We start from the raw sequence: 18315 nt of genomic DNA, 5'->3' as shown, positions 1-18315 counted from the left end.
CCCCCCACAAAAATTAAAACCAGCTTCTAACGCTGAATATTTACTCAGTGATGCTGCATCACAGCAGTCCGAGATAAAGGGTGTCCTCCTTTCTCTGGGCGAGGGGGGGACGGAGGGGGGACTGTGCACCACATGTATTTATGATCATGAAATAAACACAAACATTCAGTGATATGCGAGGCATTTTAATTAAAAGCGGTAGTGCGCCAACAGCTGGAGCACAGCAGTAACTACAAAAATATCATAAAAACAAAGCATAAATGACAATATCTCAGACAGAAATTATATACATTAGAAATGACTGATTAAAAAAAAAATCATTTTCCCATGGCACTCAGGATGTTTGCCTGGAAAAAAAAGAAACAAAAAAAGTCAGTAAAAGCAAGATCATCCCTGCAGCTGTATAAGATAAGTCTTTATCGATTCCAAGAGGGAAATATGCACAGATACATGGAGAAAGCAAAATATATGAGACGCAAAAATAAAATGATAGAAGTAAATACAGAAACTATACAAGAACAACTAAAGACGAAATTAGAAGGTCAATTGACAGTGATGTAATATTATCTGGCACACAGTATGGTAGGGCATTAATGTGTATCATAGCATAACATATAAATCAAGCAAAACAATAAGTAAAATCCTCACACTGGTCATCCTTTTCAATGATGTAGGAAGAACTAGCAGGTACATCCATATTAGCAGCTTTCTGAAGCTGTATTGGGTCATAAGGGAGCTTTTAACTAAAAGTTCAAATGTTGATATTTAGCAGGTGCAATGTTCATTGTCTTAGCATGTCTACTATTCGATATTTATCACCAAAACAGAGCGGAGGCTGAAAGAAAGTTATGAAAGTTATGGCAGAAAGTTATGCCATGTGAAAAATCAGGGGATCACTAAAGATATTACAGCACATTCTGTGGGGGATGTGGATGCCTGTACCAAATTGCCAATTTCAGAGACACCCTGCTAAAAATATTCACTCAAATCCTGGCTTACCTTCACGAAGGACGAAAACCTCTTTTCTGTCATACCTTCGACTTTTACCAGGTCTTCCAACTGCAAATCAACAAGTCAGACGATTACGTGACCATGTGTAAGTGTAAGCTTATATCACAAAAGCTAAAGTCAAAAAAACTTTAAAGACATGATGATGTCGGTCAAAATTTTGTCTACCAACCTTTGCAAAGTGACCGTGGATTTCCCTCCATCCCAGGATGAGCTTTGCCTTCTTGTCGCCGATTTGCTGCAGACCCTTCAGATCTTTGAGGGAACCGGTATTGAGAACCTGCAGGATTTTCTGTCTGGATTGCTCCAGTACCGATGTGTCCAGGTGGGACTCCCATTCAGTCTCAGTAATGTTTTCTTTACCATATGGAGGCTGAGAGGGAAAAGATAAATCAAAAAAAGACATGCACTACATCAGCTTATTTCTGATTCTTTCAATTCTGCAGTTGTGTCAAGCTAAGCACAGCACAGTCAAGGCTCAGATGCTGACCTCAACCCCATCTGTAAGCTTCCTCTCTTTCTTCTTGACACAGACGGACTGTTTCTTTACTTGCACTGCAATCTGCTGAAGAGGCTGGAGCTGCGACACTGATGGGGAGGGGAACCACATATATGATTAAGAATAAAGTCATTTAATCCCACATATTAGAACAGAACAGATTCTGCAGTGAAACAGTCCTAATGTCATATTGGGTTTTGGGTTGAAAGTTGTTCCAAAGCCAACTGTGTGAGACAGGTATCAAGGAAAGATACCTGGCTCACTCTCTGCTGCTGAGGGGTGTAAAAATGATTCCTCATCATCATCATTTGATCCATTCTCTGGCTTGCATTTTGTAGAGTGAGGTCTTGTATCAGATTGCAGCTCATTAGCTCCAGTGATTCAACATGACAGTAAATGACACGAATAAAAGCGGATTACACTATACAAAAAATAGATAAAAAAAAACAAAACAAAACACAAAAATGTTTTCCAATTTCACTTTTTTCCTTACAGTACTTCCTCATTCAGTATACTCTTAATATTGTGGTTCCTTGCATTATATACAACCAGATGATTTTACAAGTAGTTTATTCCTACATCTTGAACATCAAAGTGAATGGATCACAATCACATATGGACTCTTCTGACTGACCTTGTAGGGGTTGGACCACAGCCTGCTGCTTATTGGGTTTTGCCGCAGTTGACTGTTTTCTGTGCAGAGGAGCTGTGTTGTTCTGGAAGTCAGGCTCCTGTTTGGCGCGGGACTTTTCTCCAGCCAAGCGACTTAACAGCATGGCCTTGCTCTCCAACTCCTTCTGCTTCTCTTTGAGCTCCTGGGGGAAAAGTAACGATCAAATATCCACGAAGATACCGATCAATCATTATAAAGACCTGACAGTATCAGCATCTAGTAAATCACACGCACACACACACACGAGATGCAAGTTGGAGCAGGTGCAGATATAAGATATACAAATGATCAAAACTCACATCCGCAGTGGATACATTCAAGTTTAAATTTGTGCATTATCACCTGGATCTCCTTGCGAGACTGGGCCACATCTTTCAGCATGCTGAGCCTATCTTTGTTTTGACAGCTCATCATCAGCTTCTCCAGAGCTATTAGTCTGTCCATCACTGATGGTTCTGATGGACTAAAAGAGAAAAGCCAATCAAGACAAGAGAAAAAGCTGGCAGAGGGGTTGGCAGTATGGGCAGGGGCTTTGAAAAATACTCAGATGTCAAAAGGTTGTGTCAAGTTGCAGAGATTCATTGCCCAGACAGATTTATACAACTAATAGCAGATGGCAAGAAATCAGTGCTTGCACTATATCTCTCAGAGATCCCAACAGACACAGCAGCTGTGGCCAATGGGAACGCTGCAGAGAGACCTTTGCGGCACAAGCCATAAAATCCTGGCCCGTACTGCTTTGGTGTAAGTTGCTGTGGTATGAAATGACTTTGACGTGGTATCTTTGGGTGGACGCATATCCATCTAATTCAATCAAACACAGTTCCTGGGTCTGATTCTCCACACAAATAAAGCTGCATGTTTCTGTGTGTGGTCTTTAACCTGGGTAAATTTGCAGAGGGTGAGGAACCGTCTTGTTCAGATTTCCTCTCCTCTTTCTGCTTCTTCTTCTGTGGCTCGGTGCCAGACCCCTGTGCCTCGTGGTCTTCTCTGGCCCGCTTCACTGGAAATGCAGGCAGAGGGGAAATTAACAGTTTAGTATTCAGTGCACTCAAGCAACACTTTTGTGGGGTTCTCTAGAGTGCAAAGCAATTCAGATGAAGATAGCACAGCATCGATGAGGACTGCATTGCAGTGGCTGAATTAAAGCCAAGGGAAGAATAGCATCAGAAATGTGTCAAAGACAATACCATAGGAAAGACAACTTATCAAAAACAGCACTTTTTTTTTTTTTAAAAAAAAGACACTAAGGCTGTTTACCCTTAGACATTATCTTCACAGATGTAACATGGGTGCCCCCTTTTGGCCTTGAATCAAATTCTGAGAGCTTTTTCTCATCTTCTCTGGTTATTCCCTTTCTTTCTATGCTTACAAGCACTCTGAATGAAAAACTGCATTCCTCACTCACCTGGCAGCACAGGCATGGCCACTGTTTCACGGATGAAAGGCTTATTTACAACAAGCTTCGATTTCGCAGCAAAGTTGAGGGCGCTAAAGGTATCGAAATAGTATTTGTACTCGGGCGCAATATTGGTAATCATGACGGAGTGTGCTGAGCCGCCCAGAGAGTCCTGTAGCAGTCGTGTCAGTTTACTGTCTCTGTATGGTACACGGACTGCAGTGCCAGAGTTAAGAGAGTCCACCACTTTGCTGAGAGTGAAGAGAGACAGGTTGATGGCACCGCTCTCCTTCAGGCGGATGCCCTGGTTTCCGGTGCGGCGGTTGTCCTCAGACCCAGCCAGGTCTACCAAGTAGAGCTTGCCTGTCTGTTGTCTGTGGGGCCGAGCACGCTGAGTTCGCACAACCTGGATCATTGAAAAAATAAAGATTGGAGAAGGGCAGTGACACAGAGGTCAGACGAAATGGAAACACAGAGGAAGGAGGACAAGGAGAAACGCAAGGTTAGGTAAGACAGCAAAAGAGGCACATAATTTAAGTGAAATGTGACACAATATGTAAACAGCAGATAAAGTTAGTAAAAGCACAGCAGACCAGTTTGTTTCTCTCCCAGAATAGTCCCAGAAAGCCCAGAAGTTGCTTGTGGGAGTGTTAAAAGAGAGAACTGATTTCAGCACCAGCTACCAAATCCTGGCCTACTGCTCAGAGGCCACAACCTGTTTAAGATGCTGTTTGACTGCTTAGTGGACACCCATACACAGACCACCACAATGAACAAAACGGATCAAAAGAGAATAAGAAATATATCAAGCGTCCTTTCTGAGAGTTGATCGGATTGCATATCAAACCTTGATGAGGAGGACAGCGTGGCTGCGGCTGGAGCGCTGGTTTAGTTTGGTAGAGGCTGTAGTACGATTAAGGGTGGCGGGGACAAAGTGTTTGTCAAAATCTGAGAAGGAGGAGATGATTGTGTGAGTGAGGCCAGGGATAAGGATGTTTTTGTCCTTGTCCTCTCTGATCGGCAGATCCTGGGAGCTTGGCGACAAAAGATCGAGCACCTGAGAGGGGGGAAAAAAGGATGCACTGATAGATTGCACAGCAAACATATTATCCAAGGATGCTTTACAACAGCAAAGAAACTATTACTACCATATTATTAAATGAGCAGCAAGCTGTGTACTGAAGTGTTTTAAATGGACTGCATTAGCATATATCATTTGTCATGATCATGAGTTTGGTTCTTTCAACAAAAATAAAATACTAAAATCAAGAGGCTTATCAGATCTTATTTCCATTTTTCTTTAACAACATAAGAACCTGCTGGATACAGACTTTCTTCTTCATTAGAAACAAATGCCAGAAAAAGACTTCTAATGTCAAATTAGCTACTGATGGATAATATGCCCCAATGGCTCACGGTACAGAGAAGGCTCAACTCAGACACTGAACTACAGGCAACAACTTTAATTACACATGGCTGCTGCATTACATGGACACAAATGAGGAAAACACTGTGAGCACAGTATACTGTGTCATACAGCCAGCCTCTCGTACCTTCTCATTGTAAATTTCCAAATAAGACAGGCCAATGCTGTAGTCCCAGCCTTCATCCTCATCCTTAGCTTTGACCAGATTGAGGACCTCCCGAACAGCTCTGGGGATCACGCCTGGCTGCTCTGAACTGCCCAACATGGTGTGAGTCTTACCTGTGAAAGAGGCACAGTGAGTTAGCTACAAAAACGCATGTGGGAAACAGAGCAGTCTATATACAAAAGCAGCAAACAGTAAGAGTGTCTCAACAAAAAAGAACATGATAAGAGGGTTTAAGTAATTAAGACAAGTTAACAAATGCAATATGTAACATACCAGCTCCCGTTGGTCCATAGGCAAAGACACTGGCATTTTGTCCATTCAGTATGTGTGGCAGAATGGGCTTCACTGACGAGAGGAAAACCTCTTGCTGAGTCGTTTGCTCACCATGAAAAGCATCAAAGCTGAAACAATAACCATAGCACTGTTAGAGTTCACCAATGGACAAAATCAGAGATATTAATAGAAGTCAGAAATTAGGACAGTTCCGTCATAATATGTCACTTTAATTAAACTTTAATGTTGAGGACACTGACTGGTATTTAACTGATTCCGTGGCGTTTCTCCAGTTTACGATCTCCAGGTTCTGCGAGTCCAGGCCTCTCACACACGGTCCCTCGTCTTTGTCATCTTGTTTGCCCATAAAGGGTCGCAGGCGAACCACTACCCGAACCCTGGTGGCCTTCTTGTGTCCTCCATCCGGTACCACCACACGCTGAGCCATGTCCGAGCTCTTAAAAACAAAGGCCGAATAGTAACATGGGCAAAGTTAGCCCTGCATAACTTGCACTGCTGTTTAAACCTTTGTAAACTGGCAGCTAGTTCACAGATTGTTCACATCTTGCTTACAGTTCAATTAAATATGGAGTCCCCTCAAAATAGCCCTGCAATACTGAAAGAAGTTTTGCTATATCAACGTTAGCTATGGCTTTACTCGGCTAACAACAAGCAAGCTAATGTTAACCTTAGCTTAGTTTACTTTTGCTTCTCAAACTAGCGTCAGCCAAGCTAAGGCCAGTTATCCCTTTACTGGTTGTCTCACAAACGCTTCCTAGTGCTTACCGTTGTTATTTACGGAATCCTTGGACAAAACCTTTGCTATTTAGAGTTTAGCAACATTGCGATTACCGCCGTATAACAATGGCGATGGAACCCACTAAGTTCTTAACGGAACATTTTTTAAATGAAGAGCTCAGCAACCGGAAACGGCCATCAACCAATCAGAAACACTGGCGCCTCTTTGACGTCTGCGGTCCGTATATATATAGGATAATTTGTTCTTGCGTTGTCAACGTTATCCTATATAAACATGTATGTGCACTTTTTAAAACAAGTCATTAGTGTGAATAGCGAAGGAAAGTATATTTATTAAAACGCCGCTTGATGTGTATTCTGGACTGCAGCGGGTTGCGCACTGCGTAGAACGTCGTGGCTAAAGTAGATCTCTACAACACCGAGCGTAACTGCTGTCGGGTATTCGCGGAGTCGATGGGCTATCCATGTGACGTTTACATCAGTAGGAAATGCGTAGACTTGCAGAATGATCGTCACTCTGTTTGTCTAGTCCAAAATGGCGCTGTGTTTACGTCTCTGCATAATCGTTCATTATCCCTAGCGAGTTTCATGGAGAGCTTTTAAGATTTTATTAACGAAATTTAGCTACAACACCAGTGATCCACAGTAAACCGGATATTCGGTAATGATAATTTAAGGTACGTTAACCTCCTTCTAATGTGCGGTGTAGAAATAGCTTGATGATTAGGCCTACTGTTAGCTAGCTAACTTACTTAAGTCAAATAAGGACAAGATCACGTTTAATTTGTGGCTTCATTAACTAATAATATGATGCAGCATCCGTGCCTATCGTTTAGCAGCAAACACTATAGGCATGAAATTACTCTCGGCTCCCTCAAAGACCTCTTACCTGGCCCAGTCATAGTTACTTTCAGTTGCACTAAAATGTGTTCTTTCACATTGCATCTGTCCTGCAGATTCGTGGCTATAAGGTTCACAAACTGCAGTGGGAAGGATGCAGGCTGAGGCCACAGAAACTTCACTGAGAGAGGGCATAGAGGGTCTGGGTGTGGAGGACCCAGAGAAGACTGCAGCAGCGCAAGAGGAAGAGGGCAACACCGAGCAACAGGACACGGAGATGACAGCTGCCACAGAGGAAGATACAGCAGCCAAGGATGAAAAGGGTAACCCCGATAATTACCAAAAAGAGGAATTACTACAATTTACAGTAGTGCGAGATGTTTTACCATTAAGGAAAAGTCTTATTCGGAGTCTGAAAAGTATAAAAGTATGCAATTCAAGAGTACTGAATGTTATCAAATTTGACAAAGACCAGTATGAGATATGGTAGATAAACCGTAGTAACTTGAACAAATATGTAGCACAGGCATAAGAAACATAAAGGGAAACACAAGAAAAAAAGTGTATAACAATACACTTCTTGTTATAAAAATAATCTATATGTAATGAAATATATAACAGAACACAATAGGTAAATATAAATGAGGTGTCAGATAAGAGAGATCAGTAATCTAAAACACTAACAATGTTTATCGCAACAGCACGTGTCCGTTTTATTTAAGTTTTTCTTACTTATTTTCCTTTTATTCACAAAGGCTTCATTTTCCAGATTTATTAAGAGTTTTACCCAGGACATGACATGTAATATATATAGTACTGTATTGTTTAGTATAATTTATCTGTTGCACTTATGAAATGTAATCTACAGTAATAATGAAGTACTGTAATTCTGCATGATGTATATTAAAATCATGTTATGATGTTATTCCTACCATTGATTTTCCTATCACTCGACAGGTTTTGTTAAATTGCCTTTACACACGCTTTTTCTGCTTTCTCAGATGGAGACTCAGATGCAGTGGAAGGAGATGCCCAAAAGGATGAACCTCAGGCAGACGTGGAGCCGGATGGTAAAGAGGGAGAGAAGGCTGCAGAGGCAGACAGTGAATGGGAGGTTGTATACAGCGATGAGGAAATGGAGGACCCGAAAAACTGGATGCCCCCTCCTGCTGAGATCAAAAGACTCTATGAGCTCCTCGCCAAAGGGGAGATGCTAGAATTGGAGTTTGTGCCCCTCCCTAGGAGGCCCCCTACACCTGAACGTACCCCCTCACCTGAAAGAGATGACGAGGAAGAGGCAGCAAAGGAAAGGGAGAGGGAGGAGAGAGAGCGCAAGTGAGTGTCACTATTTGTCATAATTTCATTATAAGGACTTTGGTTTATATATAGTAACTGCGGTACAGATATAAAAACTTAATTTTTTTTCCCAGGCCTCCAACTCCAACGGAATTCGACTTTGATGAAGAGCAAATTCAAGCCACCCCGAAAAACGCTTTCTTCAACAGACGCCGAACACCAGGTGTGAAAGGCAGTAACCACTGAGATTTGAGCTTTAACGTGTGCATTCTTGAAATAGATACGCTAAATTAATAGTGTTTCGTCTTCTTGTTTTTTTTTTTCTTTGTATCTTTCTATCTTCAGCCCGCTCCTCTGTGAAAAGGGAAGCTCGGTTGGACAAGGTATTGTCAGACATGAAGCGTCACCGCAAAATTGAGGAGCACATCATGCGCACGGGTCGAGATCTTTTCAAGACTGACAAGAAGCTGGAGGAGGCTCTGTCTCCCAACAGCCAGAAAGAGCGGGAGAAGGAGAGAGAGAGAGACAGTAACCCCAACACCATCTTCTCCCCGAGACAGAGGAGATATTGAAGTATTTCAGAGATGAGGACTTGCTCAGAGGCAGATGAGGCCAAGAGTTTTCCAAGGCCTTCTCAAAACTTGAATTTTTATAAATTAACGTTTTGTATGTTTTCTATGTGTGTTTTGTATGTTGGCAATAAACATTTTAACCCTGGAGAATATTAACTGAACAGTGTGCAGTAAGTGGGGTGGGTGTAACAGAATTTGATCGTGGACTTTTTACGGTTTCGGTTACAAACATACGATCTCATACAACATGATGCATTGCTGTAGCTTAAACTACCCAGCCGCATATAAAGTGCTTAAAATTAGCACAGCCTTAAGGTGTAATATGTAAGAATTGACCACCTGTGTAATTCATTCTCACAAATTAGGGGCAGCATAGCACCACAGTCAGTGCTAACTGCTGCAAAACATAGCTGCCATTAGCCCAGTTAACCTTCAAGACCGGCCAGTCTGGTGATGGGGAATACAGTACTGAGGTGATGTACCAGGACTCTGACTGCGGGGACAATAAAAACACAGGTAGTTCAGGCACAGACAGGACGGGCCAGGGTGAACTGGTTAGCATGCTTCAGCGTTTCATTAGATGGCTCTGCAACATAATACAGACAACAGACTGGCCACTGGCCTGCTTAATATTTTACAGTAATATAGTAATATCTTATATAAATAGTGAAACTGTCATGCTTCATTTTTCTCAGTACTTCTGGATAAGTGAATTTAGCTGGTAATACTTGTACATATTTGTAGTCGGATTTTTCACTGCAGGACTTTTACAGTTTAATTTTAGTACTTTTACTTTAGGATCCAAGTACTTCAACCACTGCCCAGCACACCGAGAGGGATATACTTTGATAGAAATGCTATGCTAAAACCTCTGACACCTGACTTTCTATTGTCTCATGTTTGTCTTAACCCAGGGTGCAGGCATGGTATCCCTGCTGATCCTAGTCCTCATTTTTAAACACTGTGGGGTTTTTTCACAATGTGCGAAAGGCATTTTTATACTGTAGTGAAGTATCATCTAAGCAGATGTCAGTCCAAGTACCAAGTAAATTGGACAGATGGCAAAGTGTTAAATTCATTAATAAATTCATGGACTGTGCTGCCCTCCCGTGGCTCATTTTTACCCTCTGATGGAGCGGCAGGATAAAATGGGATTTGATAAATTCTACAATTCCACACTTATAAAACTAATGGGGGAAAAAAAGACTTGAGGCAGGCTCAGGACAGAGAAGTATATTTTAGCTAAGTTTGAGTAACAATACAGCCTTCACATAAGGCTCAGAAGCATATAGTATAATATGTATGCATAAATATGCATTCAAAACCACAAACCAAATAAATAAATAAATAAATACTTACAAATAAATAACAAGCATTTTGTGGAATATACAGTACATCAGTTGAAATGTTTTAGTATTGTCAAGAAGCAGTACCTCATGAATTCATGAAATGGGAATGGATATTCTGTGTTCAACATGCCCACAGTTGTAAAGATTTTTTTGGCACACGCTGCCCTGTCTGAATGGTTTCTGAGCTTTGTTTAATTTGTTCTTTTTTTTTTTTTTTTTTTTTTTTTAAATTTAGACCCATTTCTAGGACAATGAAGCTTTAAACAGACATAAAATGATAAAACTAGCCGGTTTGTTCACAGAAGGTTCATGGAACCAGTGTCTCAAATAAACAGCTTAATGAGTCATCACACAATTTGAAAGGTTTAAACAATACATACACTTAATTAATCAAAATCAAGTTGCCATGGACAAATGTGCTGCATGTCAACCACCAGAGAATGCTTCCCTGTAAGATTATTTTTGTTTCCCTTCAAACTGTAATATTAGAGGTCCTCTAACAATGCTGTAAATAGCAAAATCTCAAGAATCAGCCAATCAAATGGATATTGTGAGATTAACATCAGCACCAAACTAAAAGAAGAAAAAATAAAAACCCTGTTACGTCATATTAAAAGTGACTGCTACTGTGCATCACTTCAATGAATGAAAAAACACTGTGATACCAGTAAATGGAATGAGGTCATATCTACACTGAAACAAGAAGCGCTGCCGTAACATTTGGGGGAAGTTTGCATACACTTAACTGTAAAACTGTGAAATGTTTTGTTTTAATGCTAAAATGCCGTAATATTGACAAAACCTAAAAAAAAAAAAAAGAAAAAAGAAATGAACATTGACCTAATACTGAGATGGAAATAAGGACAAATTTTACATCAGCTATGTACACCCGTCACATTTTTCTGTCTGAGGGAGCCTCGTCCTTCTCCTCTGGGGGTAAAACTAAATAAAAAACGTAAAGAAACTGCAAAGAATGTGGGGATAAGGGATAAGGCAGCAGAATACAGTCTTTTGAGATGAACTCCCTTCTAAAGGTGAGTCAGTCTGCAGGTTGGTTACATTTTGTTAGAGTGACAGTGACTACATAGAGGATACAGATAATAAACACTAACAAGTCAAATACTGCTTAGCCGGAATTATTTTTTTTTTCTTTTTTGAAGGTCTTCTTCATTACTAAACTGAATCAGGCCTTCCATCTACAGCAAATGTTCTAACATACAATATAATACATTCCTAATGTCCTTCTCTTCCTATACCGTGAGGCAGAGAGGACTGAATTTGATCTACATGAGGGAGATAGTGACCTATCCTTACTATACATCCAGGCAAATTCCTCTCAAGTCAGTGCATGTTACTGTCTGTCACAGTGCATGATGACATCTTTAAATACTTAGTGCACTAACACTCTAGTTTCATACAAATCAAGCAGCTGAAGTACTTGAAGGCCAGCAACCAAACATTTAGCTGTTAAGAGTTCGACTACTGGACGTAAACACTTCAGTACTATTTGAGGCCATCAGCTGTAGCTTTTTTTTTCCTTCTCATATTGCTACTTGTTTCAAGTCTTACTTTTCCCTCACAAGCTTTCTTTCCTTTACATACTCATTGGTACATTCGCCATCCTTTCCCTCCCCCCTCCCCCCCTCCACTCTTCTCAGTGAGTGGCCAGCTCGGGCTCTGTGGAGCGCGCGCTGTAGCCGTTGGAAGGCTGGGGCAGTGCGTTGCCATCCGTCTGCCGCTCCTTGGCTGTGGCTGTGCTCGCATGTGGTCTCTGAGAGCGGGAAGTGCCCATGAATAGTCGCAGGGCGCCCCTGCAAATTAGGGAGAACCAATAGAGCTGGGGAGCCATGAGCAGAGCAGCGCCAAGGTTACAGTGCCAGGGCACCGTCAGGGGAACCATGTGGAATGGAATGGATGCGTACCTGGATCCAAACAGAGGGAGACATAAAGGATTTGTAAACACATGTTCTGAGTCTCCGTTCCATAAACCATATGATAGACATCATGTGGCTGTGCAAGTTAGCAACCCAAGCTCAGCAAGACAGCAGAACATGAGAAAACAAAGACGGAAAGACAGACATACCTTCCATAGACGTAGTAGAGGTAAGGGAAGAGGAGGACTCGACAGATGAAAAAAGTGATCAGCATAAGAGCCCCATTCACTTTGTGCAGGAGAGTGTGTTGCTGTTTGTACTGAGAGCAGAAAAAAACAGAAGGAGAGGTCGAGAGAGAGGGAGAGAAAGAACAGCAAGCAGTACAGTTTGGTGAAAGCTGACGGTGTTAATTATATTTGCCATCGTTATACTGTTAATACTAACACTGTTACACTTGTTAAGAATATCTGCACAGACTGGTGAAGTGGCGATGGGAGAGCACAGGATGCCATGCAGCTGTTGGACCTTGGTTGATTTCTACAGGAGGCAGTGAAGCAGTCTTTCTACATTCTCATTTATTTACAGCAGATGAGTTAACTTTTATCTTAAACAGTCAACCTGCTTCTTTGAGATAACACTGAGGACAAGCTTACACACATTAAGGTTTTGCTCTCATCTATTCACCGGTGTCATATCCTAGAATTACATGGCAGCTAATCAATAAATACTCTTTTGTTTCTTGGACTCCATTGTTTTGTTTTGTTTTTGCTAATTCTACAGGTATAAAAAGGCAGCTCCACAAGGCAATGTCCCTTTTAGCCACGCTGTTCTTTATCACACGCGCTGTTGTTGTGGATGGGAGGGGCAGGGTGTTGAGTGATAGAGGGTGAAAGGACAAGCTGATATTGTAGCTGCTGAATATCCAGTCTAAATACTATGGGCTATATTCAGAGGCTAACAGCTGTGGGAGCCCCATAAGGGTAACAAGCAGAAAGCAGTGGAGGGACAACCTTAATCCAGACTCTAAAACTAAGACTATACACACAAACATAAAACAGATAGGGGAGGTGCAGCTCCTACAGTGTATATTCAAGCAAACCGTGTTACCAATTAATGACTGATGTTTCTGACAGTGCTGTTCGTGTAAGACATAGTCAACAGGAGCCGATGAGCATGTACAAGCTGCATGCTGGGAATGACTGGAAATACTGAATATTCTTCATTGAATGAAAAGGGAAAGAGAGAAGTGGAGAGTGCAAGAGAAGTTTAATGCGACACATGCACATGCAACAAATGCACCTTAATCTTCTGTGAGGCTGAGCCAAGAAACTTACCTGGATGAGTATCTTTCCTAAGCAGACAGATGGAGTGCTGAGTTCAGCCATGAACATTATACCCTGGAAATAATCTCCCTTTCCTTGTCGCAAAAACTAGACAGAGAAAGAATTTGGTTATTTGACTACAATGCAATTACAGCTTTCATTCTTAGGTGACTTTCTGGTAGATTTGCAATAAACACTAGCTGGAGCCAACAAGTGAAAGATTTTGAATACATTATTCCTTCTTTCACAGAATCACACAAATTTGAGGATGTCGGTTTTTCTATCGCTACAAGCAGTTTGAACACACGGTGAACAGTGTCCTTTACACGCCTTATCAAAGAGGTCTGTGCCAAATAGAAACTTCTTTCAAAAAGGTTATCCCGACTGCTTTATATAGTTTGAGTATTAATGAGTTTATATCACCCTTCAAATCTATGAGTTTACATACACACATTGCTATGGTGTACTACCACAGCTTTATAACCATTTAAAGCTGAGACAACTAGTCCACTAATCAATTATCAAAATTGGTGCCAATTAATTTGGGACTGATCAACATATCTTTTCCACCATTTTGTAAGTCAAAAAAAGCCAAAGGTTGATTGTTGATTACATGTTTGCCTTTTTTTAAACTGAACAATACAGCAAACTGAATATGTTTGAGTTATCTGATGTTTCAGGTCCACTTCACAAAAAAAAATCATCATGTTTTCATAGCATCAACTGTCTGTACTTCCATTTTAACTGCAAACTTTTTGTTGTAGCTGTATACAATCTGTAACATCTTAAAATATAAATGAATATAGTGAGTTACTTGCTACAACTGCATTTCCATATTGATGAAAGGTTAAAAACTACTAAGCTTCTAGCTGACTTCCTGTTAAAACAGGTGATATTTATTACATTTGTTTAAACCAGCTGCTGGCAACTTGACAAGCTGCGTCAAAAGTGGTTCCATCACCTCGCTTGAGTCAAGGTGTGCCAAGCCAGACTGACAATGCTGCAATGTTCCTCAGTGGTTCTGACTCATTGTGAGTCTTTTGTCCGAACTGGGCTTCACATACCAAAAGACTAATCAATAAAATAATTTTCATTTGCAAAGTCATTCTGACTATGATGTATTAAGACTGTGTATGTGCTAACAAATAGTCACAGTAAACTGTAAGTACTAGGTTAGAATATATGAGGTCTGTCTTTAAGGTAATTCGCCAGCATTTGAGGAAATGTTTTAATGCAAGGTTAAATGCACACTGGGACATAAAGAAATACCTTTAGTTTGTCTGACTTTGGATAAAAATAGAAAAAAAAGTCACAATTTTCCTATGACCACACTGTCCTTCAAATTATGACAAAAACAGTTGCACATAGAGTGGGTAGTTGCATATAGATAAAGTGCTATACTTTCCCCTTGCCTCAATCAAATCTCAGCCCAATAGAAAGAATAATGTGTGAAAGTTACCACAGAGACAGGGAAGCAGACAGTGACCATGACAACATGGTGCAGAACCATCAGGAACTCGCGACGCAAGTAGCTGGCCAGTGCTGAGCTCATGTGCTGGGGTACAGCCGACGCCTCCTCGTGCCCTTTGACCTGTAGCTTGTACCAGTAGCACATGAACATTGCGTAGATGTCATACACGAAGTAGGGAACTGCAAACATGATGTAAGTGCAAGTCAGCCAATGCCTGTGGAGAAAGGAAGAGGAGCTGGCTGTTAGAGCAGAAAGGAAAGAACATAGCATTTACAGAGCTGGGCAAAATTCACTTCAACAAAGCTTTGTTATTAGCAAGAACACAACTAATAGCATCTAATAGCATGTCTGCCTGCTAAGAAGGTAACTACAGCAAGAACATTTGACATGTCTCTAAGAACCAGTGCAGTTAGTACTCTGATTTTTTTTTTCCGTTTGTAATCAAAAATCTCAATGGAACCCATCTCACCTGAATTTACAACCATCTAAAAAGGTATCAAATGCATGGGCTAGTTTTAAGGCGAAAAAAAAAACAACTTCAGTGATAGCTAAACTAAAAATTGTTCATACACTTCACACTGCACCTGATAGTTGCACTTATGCATAAAGGCACCAATTTCGAGTTAAATCTCTGGTTTACATTTTCCAGCCAACCCATAACGAGAAGTGCAAATTCTCCAAGTGTCTCTGAATGGTCCATTTTTTAACCTTGGAAATCACAAATCCTGACAACTGACTTGCCACATTTTTTGACTTACTGGTCCTCGATGATGTCCTCGCAGGAAGAAGCAATGATGTAGCCAGCTGAAGAAGCCATGACTGCCTGAACTGACGACACCAACCTAGGAGCAGTAAACACATGTGCTTCTCATTAGTCAGAGTGGTGAAAGCTTTTTCATGTGCCTGGTTAACACAAGCCACAACAATCAGCCATACATGGGAGTCGTGAGTCTTAAAACAAACTGGATGGAACTTTAGGGCGCACACTGTAGTTATATAACAAGTGAGAGTAAGTGACATGTCTGCACCCATACATCTTCTCACATGTTAAACAACACAACAACGCTGAAAACAATATTTTTTTACAAGGTTTCACCTGGCAGATACTATGACTGCATCTCTTTCGCTCCACCTCAGCGCGGGGATTGACTTCAGGCATTGTTTGGACAGCAGGAAAAGGCCTGGAAAGAACACAGATCCAGCAGCTAGGATGGTCAGCATGGTCCCTGGTGATCTGTCTGAGAGGCTAAAAGTTCAGTGGGCAATCTGGTCCTTGAGATCTGTCACTCTTTCCCCTCTCTGAAAAAAAGAAAAATATCAATTGTGAGCAGCAGTTCATATTGATTTCTACATTGGCAAATCCCCTGAGTATACATTTGTCTGTACTTACTGAGAAAACAAAGCACACTATCAAAGTCCAAACTATGTGGCAATATAGGATTTGCTTAAGGTCTTGCCATATGTACACTAAAGTTAAATGGGTTGGGGACAGAGGAGGATTCAAAGATAGACCAGACACAAAGTGAAAAACAGGTTCATTGTATATTAAGGGTGAAAGAGGGCAGTGCTTGGTAAAAGTAGGGAGAGTATATAAATGTTAAGCAATGAAGCCAGCGCAGGATATCACATAGACGGTCCCTCTGTGCGACAGGATGCCCTGTTCATCTGATGACACTATAGGCGTTATTCACATTTCCATTTATTCCTAGGGCGATCATGTGGTACCTCCATGCGTTTTAGCAGTTTGCTTACACTGAACTAGCTGACTCATTAAAAAGTTGAAGTCCATTAGCAAAATACGCATTGCGCTATTTTAAAACCCTGGACGTCGAAAATATTGACATGAGCATGGGCTGCTGGTGCTCATAGTTTCTGGCAACAACGTTACCAGTCTTAGGCAAGTAGCACACCAAATAAGTGAATTGAGACCGGCTGCAGGTTGACATACAACTAAGTAATATTGACGCTGAAATGCTAAACCGTTAACTGTAAATGGTAACATTATCTTAAGGAACTTAAGGACTAGATTATGCAATGTTTAGTTCGATAGCACACATGTCAAATTGACTGGCACTTAACTATCTAACGCTAACGTTATATGTAATATTTCCATGAAATACACTGGCTAATTAAGCTAAATATAACACATGATAGCTACAGGTAATTCAAACTAAGGATCTTTTGGTTGTCAAATAGCAAGAAAAACCGTGTCAGTCCGCACCCGGGTATGTAAGTTTAGTAGACAGAGACTATGTTTAAACGCTAAATGTCATCCCTTGCCGTGGTAAGCATGACCAACTATCTGCGCTGTTGAATCGCCTGCTAACAATGACGCTAAGAACGTTAGCATTTCTCCAAATCTAGCGTTGGCTATTAGCAGTTGGTCACCGCTGGCTTAGTTAGCAACCATTTCGTTTTGACCAAATTCAAATAACGGTAGCGTTAGTTAGCAAGATGATGACACCCAATAAATGACAACTATTATTTGAATGTGTCACTGTGCATGTTTGTCACTCATTAATCTCAAAGTGATGCTGACGTTAAACTGTTTTCTTAGCTTCTTGTTTGTTTGTAGCAGTTAGCGATAGCACATGCGCTGACATACACCGTAAGCGCTAGCTATGGCTAACTGGCTAACAGATTGGAGTTGGCACATGTTTAGAATAAATGGAAAATCTTACGAAACATTTACACAGATACTCTGCAGATTCCAGTCAGCGACCAGTCGAAACTCGTGTCCTGCAGAAAGCGTTTAACGTTAGAGATGTCCCAGGGGTCTCCGCCTCGATGATCCGCATGTTTATGTGGCCACTTCAATGTCTGAAGCGTAGCAGCAGCGAGCTAACGCTAGCTTGCAGCAAGTTAGATCTATATGATTGCAGCTCACTAAGAGCATCGATGACTAGCCTGCGATCTAGCCAGTTTAAGCAAACAGCTAATTACAACACAGCAAATCGACGACTAAAGAATGACACAGTCTCATCTAGGTGTCAAGGTGACGTTAGCGGGTCCAGTCGCTATGTCATCGCATCTGTCTAACAGCAGACTGGAGATGCCGCTGTCTCAGCTTCGCAGATGCAACGTTGACTCAACTGTGGAGTGCTGCGCCAGCTAGTTGCTACAGGTCCAGGCAGCAGCTCATGACATGACGAGAAATATGCACCAGTCAGAGCTCTGCATTTTGTAAACTGTGTTTCGTTCTTTTAAATCCAGGGAAATGTTGAATGGATGTCCCATAAGGAGGCCATCTATTACAGCTGCATCCATAGTCTGCAATATCCAGTCTGTCCAGTGTTTACATGCAAACCGACAAAAGGACTCAGCATTTATGTATTTAATTCAGAGAACCATTGTAAATCTTGGTAAGAGTACTGAAGACAGAGACGTG

At 41.2% G+C, this 18315-nt stretch overlaps 3 protein-coding genes across 4 annotated transcripts; 1 reads left to right on the top strand and 2 right to left on the bottom strand.

Annotated features, from left to right (window-relative positions):
- Positions 1-169: 169 nt before the first annotated feature.
- On the bottom strand, positions 170-6400 carry kif22 (kinesin family member 22). The gene is made up of 13 exons (XM_046376851.1): positions 6231-6400; positions 5705-5901; positions 5445-5572; positions 5133-5284; positions 4427-4636; positions 3589-3985; positions 3063-3183; positions 2523-2643; positions 2142-2322; positions 1499-1596; positions 1181-1381; positions 1000-1059; positions 170-347 (listed from the first exon to the last, which is right to left on the bottom strand). Exons 2-13 carry the CDS (start codon positions 5890-5892, stop codon positions 318-320), a joined length of 1887 nt encoding a protein of 628 aa, XP_046232807.1. The 5' UTR covers positions 5893-5901; positions 6231-6400; the 3' UTR covers positions 170-317.
- Positions 6401-6485: 85 nt separating this feature from the next.
- Positions 6486-9063, top strand: pagr1 (PAXIP1 associated glutamate-rich protein 1). The gene is made up of 5 exons (XM_046376854.1): positions 6486-6880; positions 7160-7366; positions 8045-8378; positions 8474-8562; positions 8685-9063. Exons 2-5 carry the CDS (start codon positions 7198-7200, stop codon positions 8909-8911), a joined length of 819 nt encoding a protein of 272 aa, XP_046232810.1. The 5' UTR covers positions 6486-6880; positions 7160-7197; the 3' UTR covers positions 8912-9063.
- A 1425-nt stretch (positions 9064-10488) lies between these two features.
- Positions 10489-18315, bottom strand: tlcd3bb (TLC domain containing 3Bb). Of its 2 annotated transcripts, none has more exons than XM_046376853.1 (7): positions 17609-18315; positions 16024-16226; positions 15686-15769; positions 14916-15141; positions 13469-13564; positions 12344-12453; positions 10489-12182 (listed from the first exon to the last, which is right to left on the bottom strand). In XM_046376853.1, exons 2-7 carry the CDS (start codon positions 16146-16148, stop codon positions 11915-11917), a joined length of 909 nt encoding a protein of 302 aa, XP_046232809.1. In that variant the 5' UTR covers positions 16149-16226; positions 17609-18315; the 3' UTR covers positions 10489-11914. The 2 variants fall into 2 exon arrangements, with proteins under 2 accessions (XP_046232809.1, XP_046232808.1); XM_046376852.1 differs by having other exon boundaries at positions 17620-18314.

Source organism: Scatophagus argus, chromosome 21 (genome assembly GCF_020382885.2).
Source record: "Scatophagus argus isolate fScaArg1 chromosome 21, fScaArg1.pri, whole genome shotgun sequence".
NCBI classification, from domain to species: Eukaryota; Metazoa; Chordata; class Actinopteri; family Scatophagidae; genus Scatophagus; species Scatophagus argus.
Note: the sequence above shows the minus strand (reverse complement) of the source record. Positions and strands in the feature narration are given on the sequence as shown.